This window comes from Osmerus mordax, chromosome 16, assembly GCF_038355195.1.
Source record: "Osmerus mordax isolate fOsmMor3 chromosome 16, fOsmMor3.pri, whole genome shotgun sequence".
NCBI lineage: Eukaryota > Metazoa > Chordata > Actinopteri > Osmeriformes > Osmeridae > Osmerus > Osmerus mordax.
In genome coordinates, this window is record NC_090065.1 from 10,304,098 (window position 1) to 10,327,918 (window position 23,821).

A 23,821-nucleotide genomic window follows, 5' to 3' on the forward strand; every position below is an offset into this window, starting at 1 on the left:
ACTGAAATCCAACTTTGTGGAGCTATTTGGGGAGACATGGAAAGATCTTGGAAAGGCCTAGTGGATTACATCTTGGTCTACCCCTATGCACATTTCAAGAGAACAGTCTTGAGAGAGAGAATAAAAATAAGAGTGATTAAATTGTGAGGGAGTAAGAGAGAAACAGAGAAAGAAAGAAAGAGAGACAGAGAGAAAGGGACAGACCTGGGATTCTAGAGACTTACACTGCTTTGAGAAAAAACGGACCATTTGGTGCCACGTTGAATAAACACAATGGTGCTGGTGCCCCACTGAGAGGGCTCCTCCCACATGCTGATCCTGTTTACGTGCTTAGGACAGGTTCTGTTTTATGTCCTGGTGCTAAACACCTTTCCTTAAGATAAAAGATGATGAATGCCTTTGAATGAGAGCCGCTGAATGGCTCAAGCCTACTTAAGCACTTCATTAAGGAGAGGTTGGGCCCGGTCAACACACACACTCCCAACCCAGGGCAGAAGCAGGCCAGTCGATGCTAAGCCCCAATACTTTGGAGACAGCCTTTGAAGTAGATCTCCGCCTAAAGACACAAGGTTTCAGCCTGGAGTGGAAATTTGATTAGCTCCACTTGGGAGCCTTGTTCCCTGGGTGACATTTGGGGCCAAAGCAAGAGCTTGTATAAATATCAGAGAGGGTGTTGGAGCCAGAAGGGACACTCTGGCAGCTGTTCTCCTACTGTAAGGACTACAGCCATGGATATACTGCAGCCTTGCCTGCTCATGCTTCTGTTTGCTCTTCATCAAGGGTGTAAGTACTGTTGGTTTTTCTCCCATTTCACCTCAATGATGTGTTAAGGTCGGGGATGTCAATGGACAGGCTAACTTTTCTCGAGTCTTTTGAGATGGTGCTCACTACTTTATTGTCAGAGTTGACGACATTAGTTCGAGTGAAAGAGGGTGCTTAGAAAAGTGCTGCGAAATGTTCTGTGTGACTAATACGAATAAGTTTGCTTCCGAGGTTCCATATTAGACATCAGATAAATTGCCTATGTTGGCAATGTTTTTGTAAGCATCTTGGCTATTTGCACTCTTGTCAACATCGTTTTTTCATTCCAGTTCAATATTTTTCAACTATAGGGTTTTATTCAATTATATTTCACTGAAAGTTTTACATGTAGAACATGATATCAAATCGTGTGCAATATTCCTACGTTTCATTTTGAATATTTCATGTTTTATGTCCTTGTAATTATATTGAACAACTGAAGAGGAAGTCTTGAAGATCTGTCTGTGTTACTGTCAAGTGTAACATCCACTGATGTGTGTCTATCTGTGCTCCCTTCCTCCAGTGTCTGCAGTGCTGAGCAAGCCTGCTGAGCAGCAAAACCTGTTCACACAGAGGGCATGCTGCAAAAGACAAAGTCACTTTGTTTACATTGGACAAGGTAAACAATCATTTACTTTTGAGAACTATTATCTAAAGTAGAATTTAGACTTTTTATACCGTTACATTTTTATTTATTTAGAGTAATAAGCATTCTACCTGCAAGCCCTTTGCCATCCAGTTTGCAAGAATGGAACATATAATCCATTATTCATGGAAAGTTGTATCCCTTTTAATATTTAATGTAATATCTATGTTTTCTTCTCCTTAGATATATCTGGAAGACCTGTTAATGTGGATATGGGAATGTGCAGGTCACATTGTGGTGGTACACCAAGGACCTCGCATGAGTCTGGACATCAGGGATATTCCAAACACACCTCAATGCTGGAGTACCTCAGGAGTAAAAAGGTAGGCGATGGGATACACAATTTCGCAGAAGACCACAAGGGGGCGATCCAGTGCCATTGAATGAAATGCTATATTTAAGTCTTTACGTTGCTGTATATAAAATATTTACATGCGTACATGTATGTATATGTGTTTCTCCTTTCGATCAATATATGTTTATAGCAGCTATACAATTTCTTTACAAATTGTCATATCAGTTTAACAATCTGAAATAGATATTCAGAATATCTTAGTATTTGGTGTGCCCCTCTTTTTTATTTAATGACAACGTGCATGGACTCAACAAGTTTGTGCAAAACCTGATGTTCCGTTTTATTCAAGCATAATTTTACACTGTTGCAAAGGGCTTCTTGTGAAGTCACAGAATATATTACCCATCTATATTTTTCTAGGCCAATATGCTTGTTATGGGAACATATTATTATTTTCACATAAGGATGCATAAACACATTTCAATTTAGAAATATCTGCGGGGATGTCATCTGCTTTGCTATTTTGCTATTTTTCTACAAAAGGTTAAGGTGCGCGAACCAGCGACTCGAGAAAGTCCGGAAAGTTTGGGCCACGTCCCGTCTTGTGGAAGAAACCACATTTGTGAGCCAACCGGAATGAGAGTGGAACGGGTTCTGTTGTTTGAAGGTCTGCGGGAAGTGGAGGTCATCGAAGAATGCCAATGTGAAACCAAACTGTCCCAATGTGTCCGAGTACCTGTGCTCAAAACGTACTTTTACGAAACCCCGTACGAGACCGTTATTGACGTAGGAGGATGCTCCAGATCCAAGGGGTTTTCAGGTAGGCTATGCACTCCACGTAGGTCTACAGTCTCAACACACAGAAACTAATGACACAAATACTATTTTGACCTTCTGTAGCTTACCTATCTCTGGTGATTTAGAAGTCAAACGACACCTTACTCAAATGACTTACTGTACTATGCCAGTTTGTTTTTTAATCAAACTAACTGTAAGATACAGGCACTGAGATAGATGATCAGACAAAAACAGCCAAAAGACTAATTTCTGCAGTGTATGGGCTTAAATGGATAAGTCAATTCCTTAATATTTCAGCTGGTGTGACTATTAAACATCAATGCCCATTTTCAACAGTTCACCAAGTCTTAAGCCAAGTCAGCAAAAAGTAAATAGATTAAATAAGTTCCTGATTCTGAAATAATAATGTTCTGTGGCCCAAATAAATGTCCCATATCTTCAAACCACATATCTATCATTTTCAGAGGGATTCTCCTGTATTCCCACAAAGTTTGACTCTGCCCTTGTGGAGACCCCCAACAAAGTGGACCTCATCCAGACTGTGGAGGCATGTGAGCTCAAGGAGAACTGCTACAGGGTTCCATATTTGGAATACTACTATGAGATCATCGACAGTGCAGATGGAGTCAAACAGGAGAGGCTGAAGGTGGGCTAAAGATTCTGTTTCACTTGTATATTCTTATCATGAATGATTGCATCACTTTCAAAAGGCAGTCTCAGTAGTTCTGATTAATAGCTTGACCTCTTTGATTTAATTAGATTTCACACCGTCTATCCCTGTGATCAAGGAACAAGGGAGTTCATGATTCTAACATGGGTGTCAGACACAGTAACAAGGCAACTCTAATTGTGAATTCATTTCCCTCCCAGACATTCTAATCCAATTTAGTTGGTTGGCACGGTTCATGCTGTCTGATGTAACCATCTGTGAAAAGCTATAGGATGTGCCCCATAGTCTTCTGTTCACTTGAAACACTCATGCCAATACACAGGCCGATATGTTAGGATGTCTCTCAAGTCTAAAACCCTTGCTTCAAAAGGAAAATCCAGTTTTTATTAGAATTTGTTATACTAAGTTAGCTTTGTTGTGTGTGTCTATGTAACAAATGGTAACACACTTGCAACAAAGTATAACTTGAATTAAATAAAATTCAATAAAAAAAACATTATATATCCCCACGTTACACTTCCTGGAAACAGGCATAGTAAAATGGCATAGGACATAAAAGACTATATAAGAGACTATTAGTTTCTTAAACAGGTTTCACTCACAGTTTAGAAACATTCACATGGATAATAATATTAAACTCAAATCAATGTTGAGAATGTTTAGAGGATATGTTGTCCTTAATTTGCTACTCAGAATAAGAAGGAATTCAGTTTGAATTGAGACTGTCTGCCACCCCTCTCACAAAAGGTGCGAGGTGAGCAAACACAAATGGTCACTGCAGGTGTCAAATCAAAGCACTTACTAAGTAGAAAATCCCACCCCATTTAGCCCCCCCCACACACCCCCCACAACCAGACCAATATTTGCGGCATGTGGTGAGCTGATTGCCTTGTCTCTGTGTTGCTAATTTTCCACAGGAAATAGATGTGGGCAGATGTTTGGGAAGCTGCACCACAGGAAACCGTTGCCTTCTCAGGTAAGCATGAGCACAGCTGTTGGCACAGCACCCTCCCTCCTCCTCACTCTCACCCCAACTGCTTGTTAGTTCTAACACCTAGGAACACCCATAAAAGTTGAAGTGTTTGTGGCTAAACATCGCTTGTTCTATGCCCAGTGGACACTCCTATAGCTTACATTTATATTTAATTGAACATTGTAGTATTTTAGATTTTGTTTCTTTTTTATAAGACATGTTTTAGCAACCTTAAAATTGCCATTGTGTTGAAATGTGTCAAAACGTAACTGTATACAGATCAGTGCAGATATAGTGTACAGTAGATTGGAGCATTCACAGTAACTCTTGTCAGTCCACTTCTGAGGTACTATGGTCACATTCTAAAAGTCTGTCTTTCTTCACCAAAGGAGTCCCTCCGATCCAGACCAGTGCCAGCTATGGGCTGACAGGCCAGCCAACTCCTGTGTTCCTCAAGGCAACGAAAGTCACATTTTCCGTGACCAACATGGGGAAATACGCACCGTTCTCTCCATTACCTCTTGTTTTTGCCAGCCCTGAGCATTGCACCTTCCACTGGACTGCAGAGAGACCATGCCTCAACTTCAAGTCTTTGACACTTTGGAAATCGTCTTTGTTCATAAGTGGTAGCTGTCTGCTAACAGCAGATTTTCTGGAACAACGCCAAAGTTCATTGCAACAATTTACTCAAGATATTATTGTTATATATGTAATATATGTATAAAGTAATTTTGTAAATAAAATTTATTTGAATAACTGTTGTACTGTATTGTGCACTTACATATCAGGTCTTATCACAAATGTGTCAGCTACCAAGAAGGGGCAAACTATGTTACAATTGTACTGAATACCTTTTGATACATTGTAGTCTACTAAAGCTGTTTAAGATGGGTTTCTTGGTAAGGGATGAAAGAAAACATGGGAAAAATAGAGACATGACCTTACCTTTAACCAAGTAAATGTATATTAAAATAACGTTGGTGGATGTGGCCAAGGGAATATTTAGGCCTACCTGCTGTTTTAGATGACTCACACGTGTACTGTTCGTTAATTGTCCCTCGTGTTCATGTCTACTTGTGAAACAACAATTTGGCTTTTAGTGTGGGCTATAGGCCCTACGTGTGATACAGCATCTTTGATGGTGATTTATAACTTAGAAGTAAAGTGTTCCGTCGTAAAATGAACGTTTTTGATGTTGGATGTTGGCATGTTTAACAAACACTTTCAAGAAAATGCCGCCTACCATCAATGTGGCGATGACCACATTAATTCTTTAACTTTGGACAGTTTTAATTCCTTTCAACTGTGTCAGCAGGCCTGCCTAAAAGCTGTTCATGTCTCATGCGTGATGAGACATGAAATAGAATACTGAACCATGACAGACTATATGCACTATAGCTTATTGTGTCCCCATAAATTATTGTTTTATATTCTTGGTTATATTTAAGTTCAAATGTAGATTAACAAAAACCGTTGTCAAAAGTATAGAAAGACAATCGCTTCATAACTGTAAAAAACTAAATCTATGAATTAGCCGGTTGTAGGACCTAACCAGGGACAGATTTGCATGGAAACGACGTGGAGCCAAGACTCCAAAATAGAATACCTTCTCCCTGTGTTTATCAAGATAATTGGTATTCCTGTAAGACATTAACCCCATTATTCTAAATTAATGGATCCATTCTGAGGACGTTAACCTCCTATGGTGAGGAAACTTCCTCAAAGTGAGCCATTTAGATCTAATTCATATTTTGGGGGAATATTTTGTTTTCTGCCATTGTAAATTCAATTCAAAAACCAATTTAATATCCCATCGTTATCTGTGTAGCCTATTTATAGAATCGTTTTAGAAGATAGGCCCTATAACTCGTTTATTTGATTCTTAGCCTATTTGTCAGACGTTGGGGGTAACGGCCTGAAGAAAATACACAATATGGTTCACACCTTGTTAACACAACCATTAGCCTTCCTTTACATTCGCTGATGGTTGATTTACATTTGCGACTAAATAGCATCTTTATTGCTGTTGACCGAGGGTTTGCGGACATGTGGACAATACAGGAGCATTTGATATAAAACCTAGAGCTTCCAAAGCTCTCCAGTCACTCCAACTGAGACCTTCCGTTTGAATGAGTGTGGACACTCGTGCACAAGGAACCAGAAACCATGATTCTTAATTCTGAGATGATGGCTGCTTTTGTGGCGTTTGTTTCCACTATCATGGGCTTTGCTGTTGCAAGGCCTTCACTGGAATATTTTGACAATCCTTTTGCTGTAGAGAACGAATCCAAAGAGGTCCGGTCTGCGGCCATTAAACGGCTCCTTGAGGTGTTCGGAATGGAGGATCCACCTCTTCCTCGAGGTCACAAACAACCCCCTCAGTACATGCTTGACTTGTATAACACTGTTGCAGATGTGGACGGCGTCACTAAAGATCCCTACCTTCTTGAGGGGAATACAGTTCGCAGTTTCTTCGACAAATGTAAGGCTATTTAAATCTTATTTGCGGCATTTCATCAAGCCGCTGACACCTGTTTCATTTTGATATTTGATAACCGTTATGCATCCTCTTTTGTTTTCTTTTGCATTAATATTTCAAATTTTCTTTTCAGTGCACAGCGAACAAGTCGAATTTCTGTTTAATTTGTCCACGGTTGCCAGAAGTGAGAAAGTTCTTACTGCTGAACTCCATCTATTCAAGTTGCGACCACAGGCTTCATCGCATTTTAACAGATATCATTTCTGCCAGGTAATGTGACGTTTGTGTGGCAAGCTGTTTTCTAAGTGAACTCAGTGTCTAACCTAAAATCAGTAACTCGAGAAAAGAAAGCAGACCCAATGTTTAATTAATTCCAATCCAACAGGTCAGTGTTTATCAGGTCCTTGATACTACCAAAAGGAACATGACTCAGGGAAAAAAGCTGCTATCCTCTCGACTAATCCCTGTACACTCCACTGGCTGGGAGGTCTTCACTATTACACAAGCAGTAAGTCATTATTACATTCAATGTTTTATCCTGTACTCTCTCAATGTCCCTGCGAATTAGCACTGAATACATCCTTAACCAACATAAACCCCATCTATAAAGGTACGCTCTTGGATGACGGACGAAGGTAGCAACTTGGGGCTGATGGTGACGGTGAAAACTCTGGGAGGAAACCAGATGGACACGAAGGTTGTTCGCTTTGCTTTGGGTCGCAATCATCACCAGAGCAAGCAGCCTATGCTGGTCCTCTTCACTGACGACGGCCGCCGTTCAGCCTCAGTCGAGCACATAAAAAGTAGGACACCAAGACTGATTCCCTCTGCTATTTGTATTGTATTTCTATTGAATCACATGTTAAAGATCCAATATGTTAGAAATCCAATATAGAAATGATCATTTTTGTAGTTTTTTACGAGCGGTTTCCTAAAATCTTTCTTTCGCCCACCAGATCTCAATGATAGCCCCGCGCCCCCCAGCCTGCCACATCTACCCATGCCAGCAGCTGCCCGCCGTAGCGCCCGCGCCTCGGACTACGGGGGCGAGGACGAAGGCGAGAAAACCTACTGCCAGCGCCAGCCGCTCTACGTGGACTTTGAGGAGATCGGCTGGTCCGGTTGGATCGTGTCTCCGCGGGGTTACAACGCCTACCACTGCAAAGGCTCCTGCCCCTTCCCGCTGGGCCAGAACATGAGGCCTACCAACCACGCCACCGTCCAGTCCATCATCAATGCCCTCAAGCTGACCAAGGGCATCGAGACGCCGTGCTGCGTACCCGACAAGCTCTTCTCCATCAACCTGCTCTACTTCGACGACGAGGAGAACGTGGTGCTGAAGCAGTACGACGACATGGTGGCAGGGAGCTGTGGCTGTCACTGAGGCAGCCTCTCTGCGGGTGTCACTGAGGCAGCCTCTCTGCGGGTGTCACTGAGGCAGCCTCTCTGCGGCTGTCACTGAGGCAGCCTCTCTGCGGGTGTCACTGAGGCAGCCTCTCTGCGGGTGTCACTGAGGCAGCCTCTCTGCGGGTGTCACTGAGGCAGCCTCTCTGCGGGTGTCACTGAGGCAGCCTCTCTGCGGGTGTTTGGGCGGTGGGGGGTGGAGGGTGGGGTGTCTACAGATCCCTGCCAAAGGAGCTGGACTGCTCAAGGAAAAGTCTGGAGTGTTCAATGAAAAGTATAATGTAGAAAGTAATCATTTAGAACTTCTGAAGATTGTTGTGGTGAGTGTTGAGTATTCAATCTGTAGTCCAGCAAGGCTAAAGTTGATCTCAGACAGTCAACTCCTTTGGTATTGTAATATATGTATATAGGTATAAATTATAATATATGGCAGGGCATGACTTGATAACCTGTGACAGATGTAAATGTGAATATTATATGTTTTCAGGTTGTAAACTAAAAAAGTTAAATAAATTGTCAAAGAATTATCACTGACTGAAGTTGTCTATGCACACATTTATTCGTTTATCCCCATTGGGATCCCATTGGATCAGCAGTTAGGAAAACAACATTGTACCAAGTGGTGTAGTCTGTGATACACAGGTATACCATATACCCTAGACCTAGATATATGTTCTGTTTGCCTTCTATAAAATGAGGTAAGGTCTGCTCAGGACGGATGGAGCTGTTGGTAAATTGAAAGGATCCCCACTACTTCCTACTCACCACTGACTGTATATATCTGTTATCTGTGGTTTTTGAGCAGTAGATGGCTCTAGGCTTAAGATGAGAGAGACAGAGAGCCATAGAGAAAAAGAAAGATCAAATGTGTGAAAATAGATGTCATACAGACATGCACATGTCACACAGAGCTCTCCCTCTTCCCGTTGTGAGTGTTTAGGTGAATGTATGTGTCATTGTGAGTCTGTTTGGGGTGGAGGGAGTTTCCTGATCCCCCCTCTACGACTGTGTCCCCCTCTGTGGACGTTGTGTTCTGCAGCTCGTGTCTGGAGAGGTGCGCCACGATGCCCACTCCCAGACAGTCCCCCATCACGTTGGTGGTGGTCCTCAAACGATCCCTGAGTAAACACAGATGATGGGTTCAGGTTCTGGAGCAGGACAAAGGCACACAGATGAACAACCCACCTCCCAAGCCACCTTCTTCCTCATTTAATTATGCACACTCACTGATTCACACCCTCAATCCTCCCCCCTCCTATATACTAAGTTTAAAAGTAAACTTACAGGAACCAATCTACAGCTACGATGAGTGTGATGTCTTCAGTAGGCAGTCCAGCAGATGTCAACACGATCATCATGGTTACCAGGCCAGCCTGGGGGATACCTGCTGCCCCAATGCTGGCAGCGGTTGCCGTGATACTGTTGTGAGGAATTGTATTCATTGTGTTTGTAGAAGTCATCTTTGGTGGACAGTCCTGTATGGGCGTCTGCGCATTTCTCAATGTCGCCACTCGTGTGTGTGTGTCATAACTGTAATACGATCACACTTTAATCTTCTTAAAGTCTGGAACTATCTTGAAGAAAATATCTTGGAATGACTGACGCTCCCTTATCGTTACTAACCTAATGGTGATGATCTGGCCCAAGTTCAGGTCTATGTGGTTGACCTGGGCTATGAAGATGGCCGCCACAGCCTCATAGAGGGCTGTGCCATCCATGTTGATAGTGGCACCTACGGGCAGCATGAAGCGTGTCACACGCTTGTCCATGCCTTTGTTTTCCTCCAAGCAGCGGAAGGTGATAGGGAGGGTGGCAGAGCTGAGAGAGAGAGAGAGACCATGATGAAAAAGGGGGTTGTGGGGAAGAGGCAACTGGCATGAATTAAATAAGAGGGTTCCACAATTATACCACATCCAGTCAAAGGCACAGTGTGTGCCGCTGCATGGACTAGCATGTACCTGGATGAGGTCCCCAGGGCAGTGAGGAGAGCCTGGAGAAGACCCCCAATAAACAGGTAGGGGTTCCTGTGTGTGGCAAGGAAGTATAGCAAAGGCAGCACCAACAGGCTGTGGACCAGAAGACCTGAGATGACACACAAAGTGTACATGGCCAGCTGCCCACCTATCTGCCCAATGTCCCCCATTTCCACGATCTTCCCGGCGATCAAGAAGAGGATTCCCACTGGAGCATACCTAAGAAAGATGAAAGAAATCATTTTTAAGGAGTGAGGAGGATCCTTTTGGAGGACTTGTGAAGGATATCATTTGTAAGCGCTTTATGTTATCTTACCAGATGATAATGCCAACCAGACGGAAGATCACTTCATTTAGGCAGTTGAAGAAGTCTCTCAAGGGCTGACCTTGTGTTTTCATACTGCCTAGGACCAGACCAAGGCTGATGGAGAAGACCACCAGACCCAGAGCATTCACCCCATTTGAAGAGCCATCCTTGGGCATCATGCCATCCATAGGGTGGCCACTCGTGCCAGACCTCAGTGTTCCATCTGCCTCAAGAACATTTGCAACACTTGCTGTCGTCTTCTTGATATAGACCGTTTTATACTAAATGTAGAAAGGGAAACTGGTGTTACATATCATCAGATGTTATTGTTGGTTGACAAAGGTGGTCTTAAACCATGTACTGACTGAGGTAGGACAGACCGATAAGATAATTTTGAGAGTAGGACCCTACTTGTTTGAAACAGGCTTCCACCAAGTTTGAAGGGAACATATTCCTAGAGGACCAAAAGGTTGTTCTTAGTTGACTGTTAAGACATGGACGTCTTAACTTATGTGTAATGGTCAGCTGGTTTTAAGGTTTTAAAATAACATTCATATGTAACAATTGACCGTGTTGGCCAATCACAAGGGTTTAAGTGATGGTTAAAGTCTCTCAAAATTGTCACTTAACACTGGCCTGGGAAAATATTTTCCGTTTTGCTCACCTGACCAGGTCCAGGAATGCATCTGGAGTCTGCACCACCTCAATGCGGCCACTAGAGGGGGATGGTGTGTCCTTGGTGCCTTTTCCAGGCTGTATGAGGACAACAACAACAATACCAGTGAACACAGCAATGATCGTGGTCACCATGTAGTAAAGCAAAGCCTGCACTCCCATTCTGCCAGTAGCCTTACTGTCTAGTGAAGAAATGCCTGAAAGAAAAGTACAAAACACGTTAGAATTAACGTTTCGAAAAACGCACTGGTTAGGATCCCTGATTACCTTTGATACTGCAAACTTTATATGAATGCATATTTAATGTAGAACAAGCCAGGCAAACTGAAAAACTGCAAATACAGTAACCCTATTGGTGTTATACTGTTTAACAAGAATTAATTGCAAGTGTTTGTTAATTGCAGTTTTATTATTTGAATGTTATGAACATTTTTTGTGTATTTTGTCACTCTGTTATTCAAATTTAGCAATACAGTTCACAGGGCAAGACAATGGTGAGAAAGGACAACCCTTCTGACCATTTAAGAAGCACATTCATACCTGTGACCAGACTGGACACGAGGAGGGGCATCACAAGCATCTGCAGCATTCTCATGAGCATCTCCCCGGGAAAAGAGAAATATCGAATTTGTCTGGCAGTCAAACTGGAGCGCAGAGCAAAACCCAGCACAACTCCTGTAAAACAAACACATTCAACTCGTAAACTAGATAATTGCACATACCGGTCAAATAATTGCCTGTTTATCCCTCAGTAGATCCCCACAAAACTAGACAGATATCTGGGGAAAAACTTGGAGCTAACCCTAAACAACCTGGCTAAACACATTGGCTTGCACTTGCCTATAACCACTGCAGTCACAGTGATCCCTACGAAAGCGTTGTTCTTGAGGAAGGTCTTTACATGAACGGGAAGGCTTCTGCCCTGAGGTCCAAGGGGTCCTTGTGTCTGCCCAGTGGTCTGGGGCTCCTGAAACTTTCTCTTCACAGAACTGCCATTAGAACTGGGAGGCATCTCTGTCATGGTATATCCAGAGGACAATGAGCGTATTAGTTATGTATTAGTAATGCTTATTTAGATATGTTTGATGTGTTCAGCAACAGCTTCAGCTTACCAAGCTTTTGTCAAAAAGCACACTGGGAAAGAAGAATATCTATGAGTGTTTTACAATGACAATATCAAAGGAGAGAATAAGGAGTAGATTTTCATACCTCTTCGTACTTGGGAAAAGTTCCTTTTGTTTTTCTGTCGTTACTCACTTTACTGTCTGAATGTATGACTTTTATGCTGTCAACAATCTCTGTGATGTTTTGGGCACTCTCTTGTATGTGCTGTTTGGGCGTAGTCCTTATCAAATGCAGTATAGTTGTCTTACTGAGAACGTCAACAACATTTTAGTAAAGGCTCTTCTGTACTTAATTTCATACCCTATCTAATGTCATTAGATAAATAATGAATATAAGTCAATTTTTACATTACAATCTTTGAATGATTGAGACAGAGTTTATCTAAATTACTAAGTGACTACTCGTGTGTCAATTATCAATGGCATATTTTAAACAGTGTGTGGCAGTTACTAGAATGGCCTTATCACCTTCCTACATGTGTCATACTGTATAGCTAGATAGTATATGCCGCTCTCAAAAATTCTCAGTTTTACAGCTTAGTGTTTTTGTGGTGATGCTAATGTAAACAAAACAAAACAGCAGACAATGTATTCAGACAATATTATGTTACAGATATTAACCATTAACCCAATACAACATAAGATAAATAGGTAAGAAAGGAATTAGGGGATTAATATTGGCCATGAGAGAGAAGAATTAAGTATGAACCTGTGACCTCTTTAACAGATGGTGTCTATATAAGAGTGCCAAGAACAGGTCATGAACCTGTGTTTTGAACACAACCTGATCTCAAAGTTCTGAGGTACAGTGAGAAATGGATGAATGCCCAGTCTCATATTAGACGTGAGACTGACCGTGCCCAAGGAGTTCACCCATGTTCACCAATCTTGGTGCTTTAAACTGGAAAGTAAATTTATATAAATGCATTCGATGCACATTAGGTTATGGAATTAAGGAAAATTCTAATGAAAATGTGTATTTTTATTAATTAAAAGCTAGTATCAACACTGAAAGGCAAATAGAAATCAAGTTTTTGACAAACCTTCTTTCCATATATAGTGCAGTACTGTTTTTGTCTCCTGAAAACCCCATCTCTACAGCGGTGGTAACCTGAGCTGGGAGTGAGGCGTTGCCCATAGAGTAGCTCTCAGGGGTTGATAGAACTGGGCACGATGCTGGCCGACAGCCCTTAGTCATTGTCAAAGGGGCTTCTATTCAGATCAGGGAAAACGATGAAATGCTGCTATTATAATGGGGAACCAAAGGGCCCTGTGGTAGCCGACACCTGATCCCCTCTATTGCCTTGCCCCTCTTTTGTTCCAGTATTTCATATCTGACACATCCCCAGCAGCAGGCCCTCAGAGTTCATTTCATACTTGAATTGCAATGGACCTTCGTCCCGGGGGTTGTGCAAGTGTGTGTGTATGTATGTGTGCGCGCGCTCAGCAATGGGGAACAAGCAGACCATCTTTACAGCACAGCAGCTTGACGCCTATCAGGTTGGTGTGTGTTTGTCCCTTCTTTTCACGTTCACTTTTTCTGGTAGCTTGTCGTCTTCAAAGGAGTAAAATGTGCCGACTTGCTGATTGAGTAAAATGACTTTGGTAACTTCACCCCGATGTTCCTTTCATGTGGGCAGTAAAATGGGCGAGGGGGGGTCAGGTGCATAAATGACAGAGGTCTTGACACACTTGTCACACTTCTTTTGTACCTTTGTTTGAGGAGGAAATAGACAGTAGACATAGCAGGGGAAAAGTGTGTTGTCAAATATTACAAGTTAGTGTCAGTATTCAAACCAAGCATACTAAAGCTGGCCTGGTAGCATTTGTTATCATTCGTTTAGGTTTTATTCTCTCTGCTTGTGAAAATATCCCCTCCGGCCAGTGCTCCTCTTATTAAGTTTTCCAATAAACATCTCATGAACAGTTTATTATGAAGATACACGTACATATACATTGGTTTCAAAAGTAAAATCACTTTGAAGTGATTGTGTGCTTTTCACACCTGGAAAAAATGTTGTTATTTTTTGTGTGTTCAACAAGAAACTATAAAAATTGCACAATTACACATAATATGGTGAGGGTCAGCTATGATATTTTGTTTGGCAATCATGGCTTTGCTCAGGGCAGGGGCATTTGTTATAAGTCACACTGATTTTTGAGTAAGTTATCACATTATAATGCTAATCAAATAGTTAAAATTATACACATTTATTAAAAGTAAAAATAGACTAGTCTTGTCTTTGACCCATGACATTTGCATTAAAACCTGTAGTTAACCATTACACAGACACATTTCAACTATATTTATAGTGCATCAACCAACTGTGGACAACTATATACTGTATGTGCAGTATTTTAATACATTCCTTATAGTGTTAACGTAACTGGGAAAATGTTCTTACTTTAAGAACAATAAACAATTTGAAATGTTTTGAAGTAAACAATAATGGCCCCTAAGTAGCATAAGTTAAATTGGGATGACTTCTTCTGCAACATGTTTAAGTGTATCAGTAATAATTTAATTTTGTCATAGGTTTTGAAAACCTAAAAAGGCTATTTTTAGACAAGGCCTTTACACTATTTAATTTGGTTCTAACACATATTGTACTAAATAGAAATCATACCCGAAAAGTTTGGCAATTTATTGCAAATTATGTGCATAATATAAAGACATTTTTAGCTTGATTTGTGTCTGACAATCTGACCTATGATTTGTATCCAGACTTCTTCACTTAATTCATCTGAAAAAACGTCTGCTAAATGAATAAATGTAATGTAATTCAGCTACCTAGAAACTGTATAATGCTATATATGCATGTTGATGTGAATATGGAATACAATATTTTGAATACAGATTAAAAAAATAACATATTACTCATTTGGTAAACATACTTGTCATCTTTAAAAAACTTTTATTTGTATGATTTTAATCAGTGGCTTGAATGAATTAATGTTTCTTTTAGGACTGCACATTCTTCACCAGGAAGGAGATTCTAAGGTCAGAAGCTGCTCGTCTCAAACTGTTCTTTAAATACTTTTTAAATGTTTTCATGACCCCACGATGCATATTATGTGAAATATATTATTATTTGATAGGACATTCATAGATTGGAAGGAACTCTCTGGGCAAGCCCCAAAAAGGGCAATGTGCATGTGAATACCCTGAAAATGAACTACTAACTAACCCTTCTCAAAAGGGGTGGTTGTAGAATGAGATTTGTTTATCAAATTCATCAACATATATTGATAATGTGACACATTTTCATGTTTCCTACTATGACACAACTGGTGATGACTATGAAATACTGTGACAAAACATTTTAACAGTCAATATTCAACACAATTCAAAAAATTTATTGTTCCAAATTCTTTTGGTTGCCTAAATGAACAATGATTAAATGAATCAAATAAAAACCTCATACTGAGTGACATTAAATACTTTAATTGTATTTCAATTCAACTGAATCTAGTTACCTTTAACCCGAAAAATGAAACTACTTTCCATTTAAGTCTTTGGAATGCACAAACGACTGACAACGCCTTTATAGTGCATACCATCATTTATTCCAGGTATAAGTAACTATTAGTCAACCAAATTGAGTGTGTTATTTGTGTCTCTTTAGGTAAGTTGTAAATATGACACTCAATCACTTGTTACTCAAAGCTCATGTGCCAGTATTTTGTCATCCTATGTCACTGAATCTGCAAGTACGGTGAAAGTCATTCATTCATAAGTCATGCATTAACGTGTAGTAACAGGACACCAAATAGACTGTGTGAAACGAAACATCGCAAAACATACTGAATAAAAATAAATGTTTCATCTGCCCTGATCAGATACTTGACTCTTTTCCAGATCCCTCTGAAATATACCATTCCTATACATAAAAAGAAACCTGACATCATTTGACCATGATTGAAAACACAATTTGGCAATGTTGTAACCCAGCATCATATTTAAACAATTTCAACTTTCCGACCCCGTCCAGGCTGTTCTACCGCTATCGGGATTTGGCACCACAACTTGTTCCTCTTGACTACACCAATAACCCAGATGTGAAGCTACCCTATGAGCTGATTGGCAGTATGCCAGAACTGAAGGTATCTCTACCCTAGCACAAACACACACACACACACACACACACAAACAAACACACACACACACTGCAGACCCGCTTCCCCTGTGTCGTCTATCCATAATTAATGCTCAACTAATTGACAGTCTTTGAACGGCTACGAGTTATCTGACTCTTTTAAACTTGGAGAAAGCCCATGTGTCCCTTAGGGGCACACTTGGTCCCAAACAGGTCAATTATGTGCCTCTTTAGACACAATGAAAACAACGTAAACCAAATGTAAACATCCAGTTCAGTTGCTGAGGTCCATCATGAAAGGGTTGAAAAAAGGACTTTTTGAGGAGAGTTTGCTGTCAGAAATAAGAAAAAATGATTTATGATAGTGATTTCCTGTTCCTCAGGACAACCCTTTCCGTCAGAGAATCGCTGAGGTTTTCTCTGAAGATGGAGAGGGAAACATGACACTAGATGACTTCCTAGACATGTTCTCTGTGCTGAGCGAGATGGCTCCACGAGATCTGAAGGCCTACTATGCATTCAGAATCTATGGTAAGCACCTAAAACACATCTTGTTGCAACCCAGACTGATTGAAAAGCATAACAGCATACAGATTTGACATCAACAGGGAATCAAATGCCAAGCTCCCATCTCCTACATTAACTCCCATCTAGCACAAACTTAAACAAGGGCCAAATATTTGCTTTTTGTGCACCTTGTCACACCTCTTTCTGTATCTTTAACTGTAGAGAGAGAGAGACAAAGAACGAGAGGGAGACTACTTGAGGAGTTTCCATTGCCACCAACATCAGTAGCCTATGCGTCTATAGCATGAGAGGAGACCACAGAACATTAACTACGATGGGAGCACGGATCAGAGTTGTGAATAATTGATAAGACCATTATGGAGGGAGCCAGACTGTGAAAACCCAGGTTGGTCCTGGGAGGGGGGGGGGGGGGGAGGTTAGGACTCCTAATTAGGTGAGGCTGACAGATGAAGATGTTCCCCATCACTTAGCCATGGTCATGGGTCAACTTGAGTTTCATCCATTATTAACAGCCTGTTCAAAACAAATAAAAAAGGACAGTTTCAGTTGGGGTTTTTTACACGCAACTGTGCCCTAACACAACTAATCATCAGAAGGTCAATTACTTACTGTCCTGAGTGACTGTATTTCTTTGGAAATGAATTCTTAATTGAGCATGCCATTGAAACACATCTCCATAAAATGCTCATTGGTTAAAACAAACACAATGTTTAACTGTAAAAAAATACCCTACTCGTTGTTCTTTCTCTCTCCTGAGACTTCAACAATGATGACTTCATCTGCAAATCAGACCTGGAGAAGACGCTGAACAAACTAACGCGTAATGAGCTGACCGAGGACGAGGTGAGGATGGTCTGCGACAAGGTCATCAACGAGACGGACCTGGACAACGACGGCCGTCTGTCCCTTGAGGATTTCCAGCACATGATCGTTCGAGCTCCAGACTTTCTCAGGTATGCTAAAGTGTAAGTGTGACACGCATGAGGGATTTCACAGAGGGAAGTCGATGAGAGTGTGATTTATCCAACAATGGGAATCTTGCTTTGATGTGCATGGAGTGTGTGGTTGTAGTAGGCAATGAACTTACATTTACATTTAGTCATTTAGCAGACGCTCTTATCCAGAGCGACTTACAGTAAGTACAGGGACATTCCCCCGAGGCAAGTAGGGTGAAGTGCCTTGCCCAAGGACACAACGTCAGTTGGCATGACCGGGAATCGAACTGGCAACCTTCGGATTACTAGCCCGACTCCCTCACCGCTCAGCCAACTGACTGAACTTAGCAGGCTTGTTCATTTTGAGTTCCTAAAGAAGTATGTTAACAGTGTATACATCCCTTTCCTATCTTCAGTACCTTCCATATAAGGATATGAAAAGCTGCTGCGGCGATGCTAGAACAGCTCACTTCCAGTGCGACCAAAGATACTGAGAAGCATTTTCGATGACTTCAGACCAACAAATGGGGACTATTTTCCAATCCATCTGCATCAGCAGAGCACCTGTTTCTACCAAAAGATCAGGTTATGGACCTGGGAGTTTTTGGACGTGTCACATTTTCCTTTAGAATGGTGTTCTTTACCATAGCTAGTAGTATGTTGACATTCTTACGTGTGATATTTGTCATAGTTTTGATAGATCCATTGTCACATTTCTATGTTGAGCTGATACAGACTTAGCAACTGATCAATTACATGGACAGAGTTCTGGCTTCACTTCAGGAGAAGGCTCATTCGCTGTAACTATCAAGAGTGTGCGCGCATTCTGGTCTGTGGGGCTCAGTTACACTATCTTATAAGAATCTGACAGTGTTCTCAAAGGGCAAGGAATGGAAAAGAACGTGTAGTGAAAGCAGTCAGCCACGCCCAGGCCAACTGATGAGTTTGACCATAGACAGCTCATTATCAATCACGCTGAAGGTAGGACAGGCAAAGGTTCAGATTGTTAAAAGAATCTTGTTTTATTAAATCAAAAGTACAGACATCTACAAACTGTAGATCATTTTCCCATATGATTTTTAGAAAGTACAGTACATCTCTTTTAAACTGATATTTACAACAGATTGTTTTCCTTGAAGATTTTATGTAATTTTTTCTCCCTGTGCACCTCACACAAAACACAACATAATTAATTTGTGGTAATTAATTTGCATTGACTGACAAGAAAAATAATAATCATAAAAAAAGAAATTCTTGATAACAAACAAAGAAATTATGGGGAATGATTAAGTTTCAAACGTTTTTGTTTGAAAAGTTTCATACAACTCCCATCCATGTCTGTTCCTTATACTTAAAGCTGTCATTCTTGTGCCTAGCTCCACAGCAGTCTGCAGTAACACAGAGACTTGGCTAACCATTGAAAACACCAAATTCCACAAATGCCGGGTGGGATATCAAGTTCTTAGCTCAATGCAAAGAAGCCAAATAGGGACACTCATCCTACTAAAACACCATTGATATGATACGAGACGATGATACAAATGGCATGTCCTACACACACACACAAAACAATTCCAAATAACAATACAATCACACAACAAAACGCAGAGGTCCAGATTTCACAATGCATAGCTCAAAATGGAAGAGATTGAGTATTGGTCATTAAGACAAATGGTCATGGCGCAGTACTCATGAGGTTCTGACAGCTATTGAATGGTGCAGGCTCGCAAAGAGGATCCCCTCTGTTGTGCATGTTGTAAAATAAAATTCATTTTCAAACACAAATGGGAAAAAAAGTAGAAATGACAGATTAAAGGAGAGTAGGTCGGGCCAGCTGCTGTATTCATACAGAATGCAAGTTCAGTTCAAATGTCTACACCATACATATCCACTCTCTTCTGCTTGCAACTTGTGGGAATAAAGCAAAAACACGCACTGCTTTTTCAGTGTAAGGTTTGAGTACACAGGTAACATTTGCTTGGTGTCGGAACAAAGTTCTTCAGCAGTCAGGTGCGCCACCTAGCTGTCATACAGGGGACTGACCACAAAATGACTGACCATGATCACACAAAAGTATTGAGTGGCTTCATAAGCCAAGAAATGGTCACATCAAGAATATACTACAATTTGGCAGGGCAGTAGCGCAGAGAGGAAACACAAAAGCCTCAAACACATAAATAAGTACTTTTGAACGTCTACCACAGTAACTTGGAAGACAACTCCCCTTGCTGGTTCCATGAGGGTGGAGCAAGGTAGAAGGAAGGTCGTTGGAAAAGAGATGTGGGGTTGAAAAGAACTTTATCCACGTTATGTTAAATATATGTTGATTTACGATGATCCAATGTATTGTAAATGTTATAGCATACTCAAGTGTAATATGTTCATATTGCAATCTATCACTTGGCACAGACTACACACAAAACACAGATAACTGGTAAAGTGCAAGGGATTGCATGAGTAGAAGGGGAGCTTGTTCACACTACAACTTAGGTGCTGACAGCATACACTTCTTATAGCTGCAACCAGAAACGTCATATAGCCAGGCCTTGAATCAGAGCAGATAAACACATATATGCCATGGATGAGTCTGAAACCATGGCAAACACAACGTGTCACCTTTCTTTTCCAGCTGAATACTCCGGGTCACTTCTTGAACTATAGAATGCCCAAAGCAAAACACCACATATTGGAGCTATAAAAATCCCCCAGCTTGAAGGTTTCAGGTCTGATCTTATAAGAGGACTAGTCTCCAATGCCATGACAGGGGCGACTAGTCCACAGACCACACAATACTTGTAGAGAGCATGCAGTAGGCACAATGTCAAAGGATAGACAATGCCACTACTGAAATGTCTACGCATTCAATCCCAAGGATTGTCTATGGACATGATGTAAGCAAAACGGAATGGCAAAAGCATAAACCAAAAACAATTAAAATATATTACGGCATAATCAAATTATTTTGATGGATTGTTGTGTTGACGTGTACTCTGGGCTATCTCCATACATTTTACAACTCTGATTCAGCGCCTACTAAAAGCTAATCGGTCTCTAGTTTATTGCGGTGTATTCAAGAACAAGACGAATAGAAACTGCTTTGTATCACACTGTATTCTCAATATTAATCATAATAGGTTATTCATGATTACACCTTCAATATTGGGCTCCACCTTTGGCAGCTGTGCAACCAGATTCAGTGAGTAAAAAATAAAAGTACATGATGCTTAATGGAGACTAGAGATGGAAGGAAGAGCCTACCTTCTGGGTGATACTGAATAACTGTACTGGACCCAAACCGTCTTTTGTAAGTGGGAAAAAAATGTGCTTCACAAAAAAACATGTTGATCGTTCCCCTGTCCTGGAGTTTGTTGCTTGATGGACTTGGAGGACTGGGAGGATAGGCGGGGGAGGCAGAAAGAAAAAAGGGGGCGAAAGGAGAGTGCAAGCATGGCAAGCACAGTCCAGATGACCAGCCCTGGAGGGTGATCCTTGGTGAGGAGATGAGAGAGGGGGAGATGGTTCACAGATGGTTCACAGACAGCTTCCTGGGGGACATTATAGGTAACTGCAGCTAAGGCCTTGGGCTCCTGCTCACAGTAGGGCACAGCGGAAGAAGCTGGTCTTCTTCTGGGGCTCTGAGATCTTCACTCCATGACTGCTGCCCTGTGGACTGTTACCCTCCTGGGACACAGAAACAGACATAGGGCCACGAGTCACTAACAACATGAGAGCTAGTCTGGCCATACACACAGTCCAGACACTTACACAAGAAACTCCACTGGTTGAAGAAATTTTGATTCTCTCGTCTGTTTGGCCCTGTGACAGGCAGCTTCAAAGGTTTAATTAATACACTCAAATATGATGAGGCGTAAACTTACCAATTTTGTGTCCATTTTTGATTTGATGTCTCGGGCGAGTGTCAGGAAAGACTACAAACAAACAAAGGAAGCTACGTTAACCATGTGTCATTATTTGGTAGTACCTAGAAACTCAGTGTTGCATTTTGCCTTACTCACATTTTCCACGTTGATATTGGCCTTCGCACTAGTCTCCATGAATTTGATGCCAAACTCTAGTGCCAGCTGAGGAAGCGAAAACACAACGTTTAAATTCACAATTTCAAGCCATTTCTACTGTGTAGTTGACATAAATGAAGGGAAGAAAAATGATATATATATAATTTTAGTCCTACAATGCAGGCCTCACCTTCTCTCCCCTATCTTTGGACACTTGCCGCTTGTCATTGATGTCACATTTGTTCCCAAGGACCATCTTCTCCACATCTGCTGATGCATGCTAGAAGATAAATAGTAGAAAGCCTACATGTTAGCTACAGGCTCTTGGTTGGTTGACAGTCTCATGACACGTCTGTGCTGCACACAGTAGGAAACTTACCTCCTCTATGTTCCTTATCCAATTCTTGATGTTGTCAAAGGACTTCTCATTTGTGATGTCATAGACTAGCATAATACCCTGTAATGAAAAGTATATTAATACATTATTATAGACTCAGATGGCCTTGAGTCTGAAAAAGTCACAGGGTCACTGAGTGACCAGGGAGGGAGAGTATAGCTCAGTGGTTAGAGCATTTGATTGCAGATCAAGAAGTAGCAGATTCAAATTACCCCCCAGTACTGTACACGACTTTGGGTAAAAGCGTCTTCTAAATTAATACAATATTTACATTATTTATAAAACCCCCCCATTTGTAAATACCATTACATGGCTGACCTCTCCAAAGCCTTCATCACTGTGTAGTAATTAATAAGGTTTAACCTTTCCAATTGGATTCCAGTGTACAAGACGACTACAGTTACATTCACCTACCATTGCTCCCCTGTAGTAAGCTGTTGTGATTGTTCGGAAACGTTCCTGGCCGGCTGTGTCCCTGCAAGACACAAGAAAAGTGAACAGGAGGTTCACTTTTCACAGCTGATAGTTGTTGACGTTCAGGACGTGCACACTCAGATTGCTCACTTTACACAACTTATGAGGACAGAATGAATGTTGGACCAAACAGTACAGTGTTGTGTAGACAACAGGCAGAGGAGAGATCAACTTACCATATCTGCAACTTTATCTTCTTCCCGTCTAGTTCTATCGTCCTAATCTTGAAATCAATTCCTGTCGTACATAGAAAGTGAATTTGCATGTGAGTTTACCAAAAAGATAGTCAAGTCAGGTTAGTTCACTGGGTACTTACCTGTATCATCGTATTGAAGATAAGAACAAGCAAACTAAATAGCAATGCTAGCACGTTAGACTGCTAAGTGAGTCAGGAAGAGAACTAGCTAGCTCGTTAAAGTAGCACGGCCAGTATTAATGTTAAGTCCTTCTTAGCCTACTGTACACCACAACTTTATTATTTTACTGTATCTAGCCAATTGGAGTTAGTCTAGCTAAGACCAATCGAAATCGATAGTTAGCTAACTAAGTAGCCAGTTAGCTTGTAACACATCCTCAGTAATACAGGAAATAGCCTTCTCATGTTTGACAGAAACTGCCTGGCCATTTTAGCTAGCTAGCTAGTACAGTAACAAGCTAGAGTAATGTGGCGCTAGCCAGCTATCCTAGATGTTCTTATTATTAAGAATTTAATAGTTTGAATAGTGTCTGTAAATCCGTTTGGTCATGCATATGATATATTAGCCTGCAGGCTAGCTACCATCTACGTTTGTAGATATACAAATTGCTGTTATTGTTTGCTATAATGTTACATATTGTCAACTCATATAGCATAATCATCGTCGGCTAAGTAAAACGTTAGGCTAAGCTAGCTGACGTTAGCTGCTAACACTAGCCTAGCCTCAACAGACCTTCAACGTTGTGAAAACACATGGATGGCTAGAAAACCACAATAAAGTCATACCTATCGTCGAGATGAATGTTGAGTTGAATGCATCTTCTGAGAATCTGAACAAAACACAGGTTTTTCCGACACCGGAATCCCCAATTAAGAGTAATTTAAACAAATAATCGTATGTCTTCGCCATACTTGATATTGCGGAAATCCCGCCCGGCAAAGCGCTGTACCGCGGTGCTACCAATAGTGACGTTGCCTGCCTGTCACCTGAGGTCATGGCCTCGGCAGCAAACAGTTGGATGTCATACCTTCG

General features: G+C 41.2%; 5 protein-coding genes across 7 annotated transcripts; 3 read left to right on the forward strand and 2 right to left on the reverse strand.

Annotated features, from left to right (window-relative positions):
• The first annotated feature begins 728 nt into the window (after window positions 1-728).
• pnhd (pinhead) lies at window positions 729-4,723 on the forward strand. Its single transcript, XM_067253074.1, has 7 exons — window positions 729-783; window positions 1,325-1,420; window positions 1,631-1,770; window positions 2,286-2,562; window positions 3,005-3,186; window positions 4,128-4,186; window positions 4,573-4,723. Exons 1-7 carry the CDS (start codon window positions 729-731, stop codon window positions 4,721-4,723), a joined length of 960 nt encoding a protein of 319 aa, XP_067109175.1.
• Window positions 4,724-6,370: 1,647 nt separating this feature from the next.
• admp (anti-dorsalizing morphogenic protein) lies at window positions 6,371-8,156 on the forward strand. The gene is made up of 5 exons (XM_067253833.1): window positions 6,371-6,665; window positions 6,796-6,932; window positions 7,048-7,170; window positions 7,273-7,459; window positions 7,616-8,156. Exons 1-5 carry the CDS (start codon window positions 6,371-6,373, stop codon window positions 8,044-8,046), a joined length of 1,173 nt encoding a protein of 390 aa, XP_067109934.1. The 3' UTR covers window positions 8,047-8,156.
• A 445-nt stretch (window positions 8,157-8,601) lies between these two features.
• On the reverse strand, window positions 8,602-12,316 carry LOC136958556 (excitatory amino acid transporter 1-like). Of its 2 annotated transcripts, none has more exons than XM_067252549.1 (9): window positions 11,862-12,316; window positions 11,562-11,696; window positions 11,011-11,218; window positions 10,758-10,800; window positions 10,356-10,627; window positions 10,025-10,258; window positions 9,690-9,884; window positions 9,351-9,485; window positions 8,602-9,184 (listed from the first exon to the last, which is right to left on the reverse strand). In XM_067252549.1, exons 1-9 carry the CDS (start codon window positions 12,040-12,042, stop codon window positions 8,968-8,970), a joined length of 1,620 nt encoding a protein of 539 aa, XP_067108650.1. In that variant the 5' UTR covers window positions 12,043-12,316; the 3' UTR covers window positions 8,602-8,967. The 2 variants fall into 2 exon arrangements, with proteins under 2 accessions (XP_067108650.1, XP_067108651.1); XM_067252550.1 differs by having other exon boundaries at window positions 9,079-9,214.
• A 1,278-nt stretch (window positions 12,317-13,594) lies between these two features.
• Window positions 13,595-18,143, forward strand: cib3 (calcium and integrin binding family member 3). Of its 2 annotated transcripts, XM_067253722.1 has the most exons (6): window positions 13,595-13,645; window positions 15,112-15,146; window positions 16,138-16,249; window positions 16,626-16,773; window positions 17,528-17,723; window positions 18,122-18,143. In XM_067253722.1, exons 1-6 carry the CDS (start codon window positions 13,595-13,597, stop codon window positions 18,141-18,143), a joined length of 564 nt encoding a protein of 187 aa, XP_067109823.1. The 2 variants fall into 2 exon arrangements, with proteins under 2 accessions (XP_067109823.1, XP_067109824.1); XM_067253723.1 differs by lacking the exons at window positions 15,112-15,146; window positions 16,138-16,249.
• A 559-nt stretch (window positions 18,144-18,702) lies between these two features.
• Window positions 18,703-23,739, reverse strand: LOC136959193 (ras-related protein Rab-8A-like). Its single transcript, XM_067253458.1, has 8 exons — window positions 23,575-23,739; window positions 22,769-22,829; window positions 22,533-22,593; window positions 22,101-22,178; window positions 21,912-22,001; window positions 21,722-21,787; window positions 21,584-21,634; window positions 18,703-21,386 (listed from the first exon to the last, which is right to left on the reverse strand). The coding sequence occupies exons 1-8, from the start codon at window positions 23,696-23,698 to the stop codon at window positions 21,297-21,299; spliced, it is 621 nt and encodes a 206-aa protein (XP_067109559.1). The 5' UTR covers window positions 23,699-23,739; the 3' UTR covers window positions 18,703-21,296.
• Window positions 23,740-23,821: the final 82 nt, after the last annotated feature.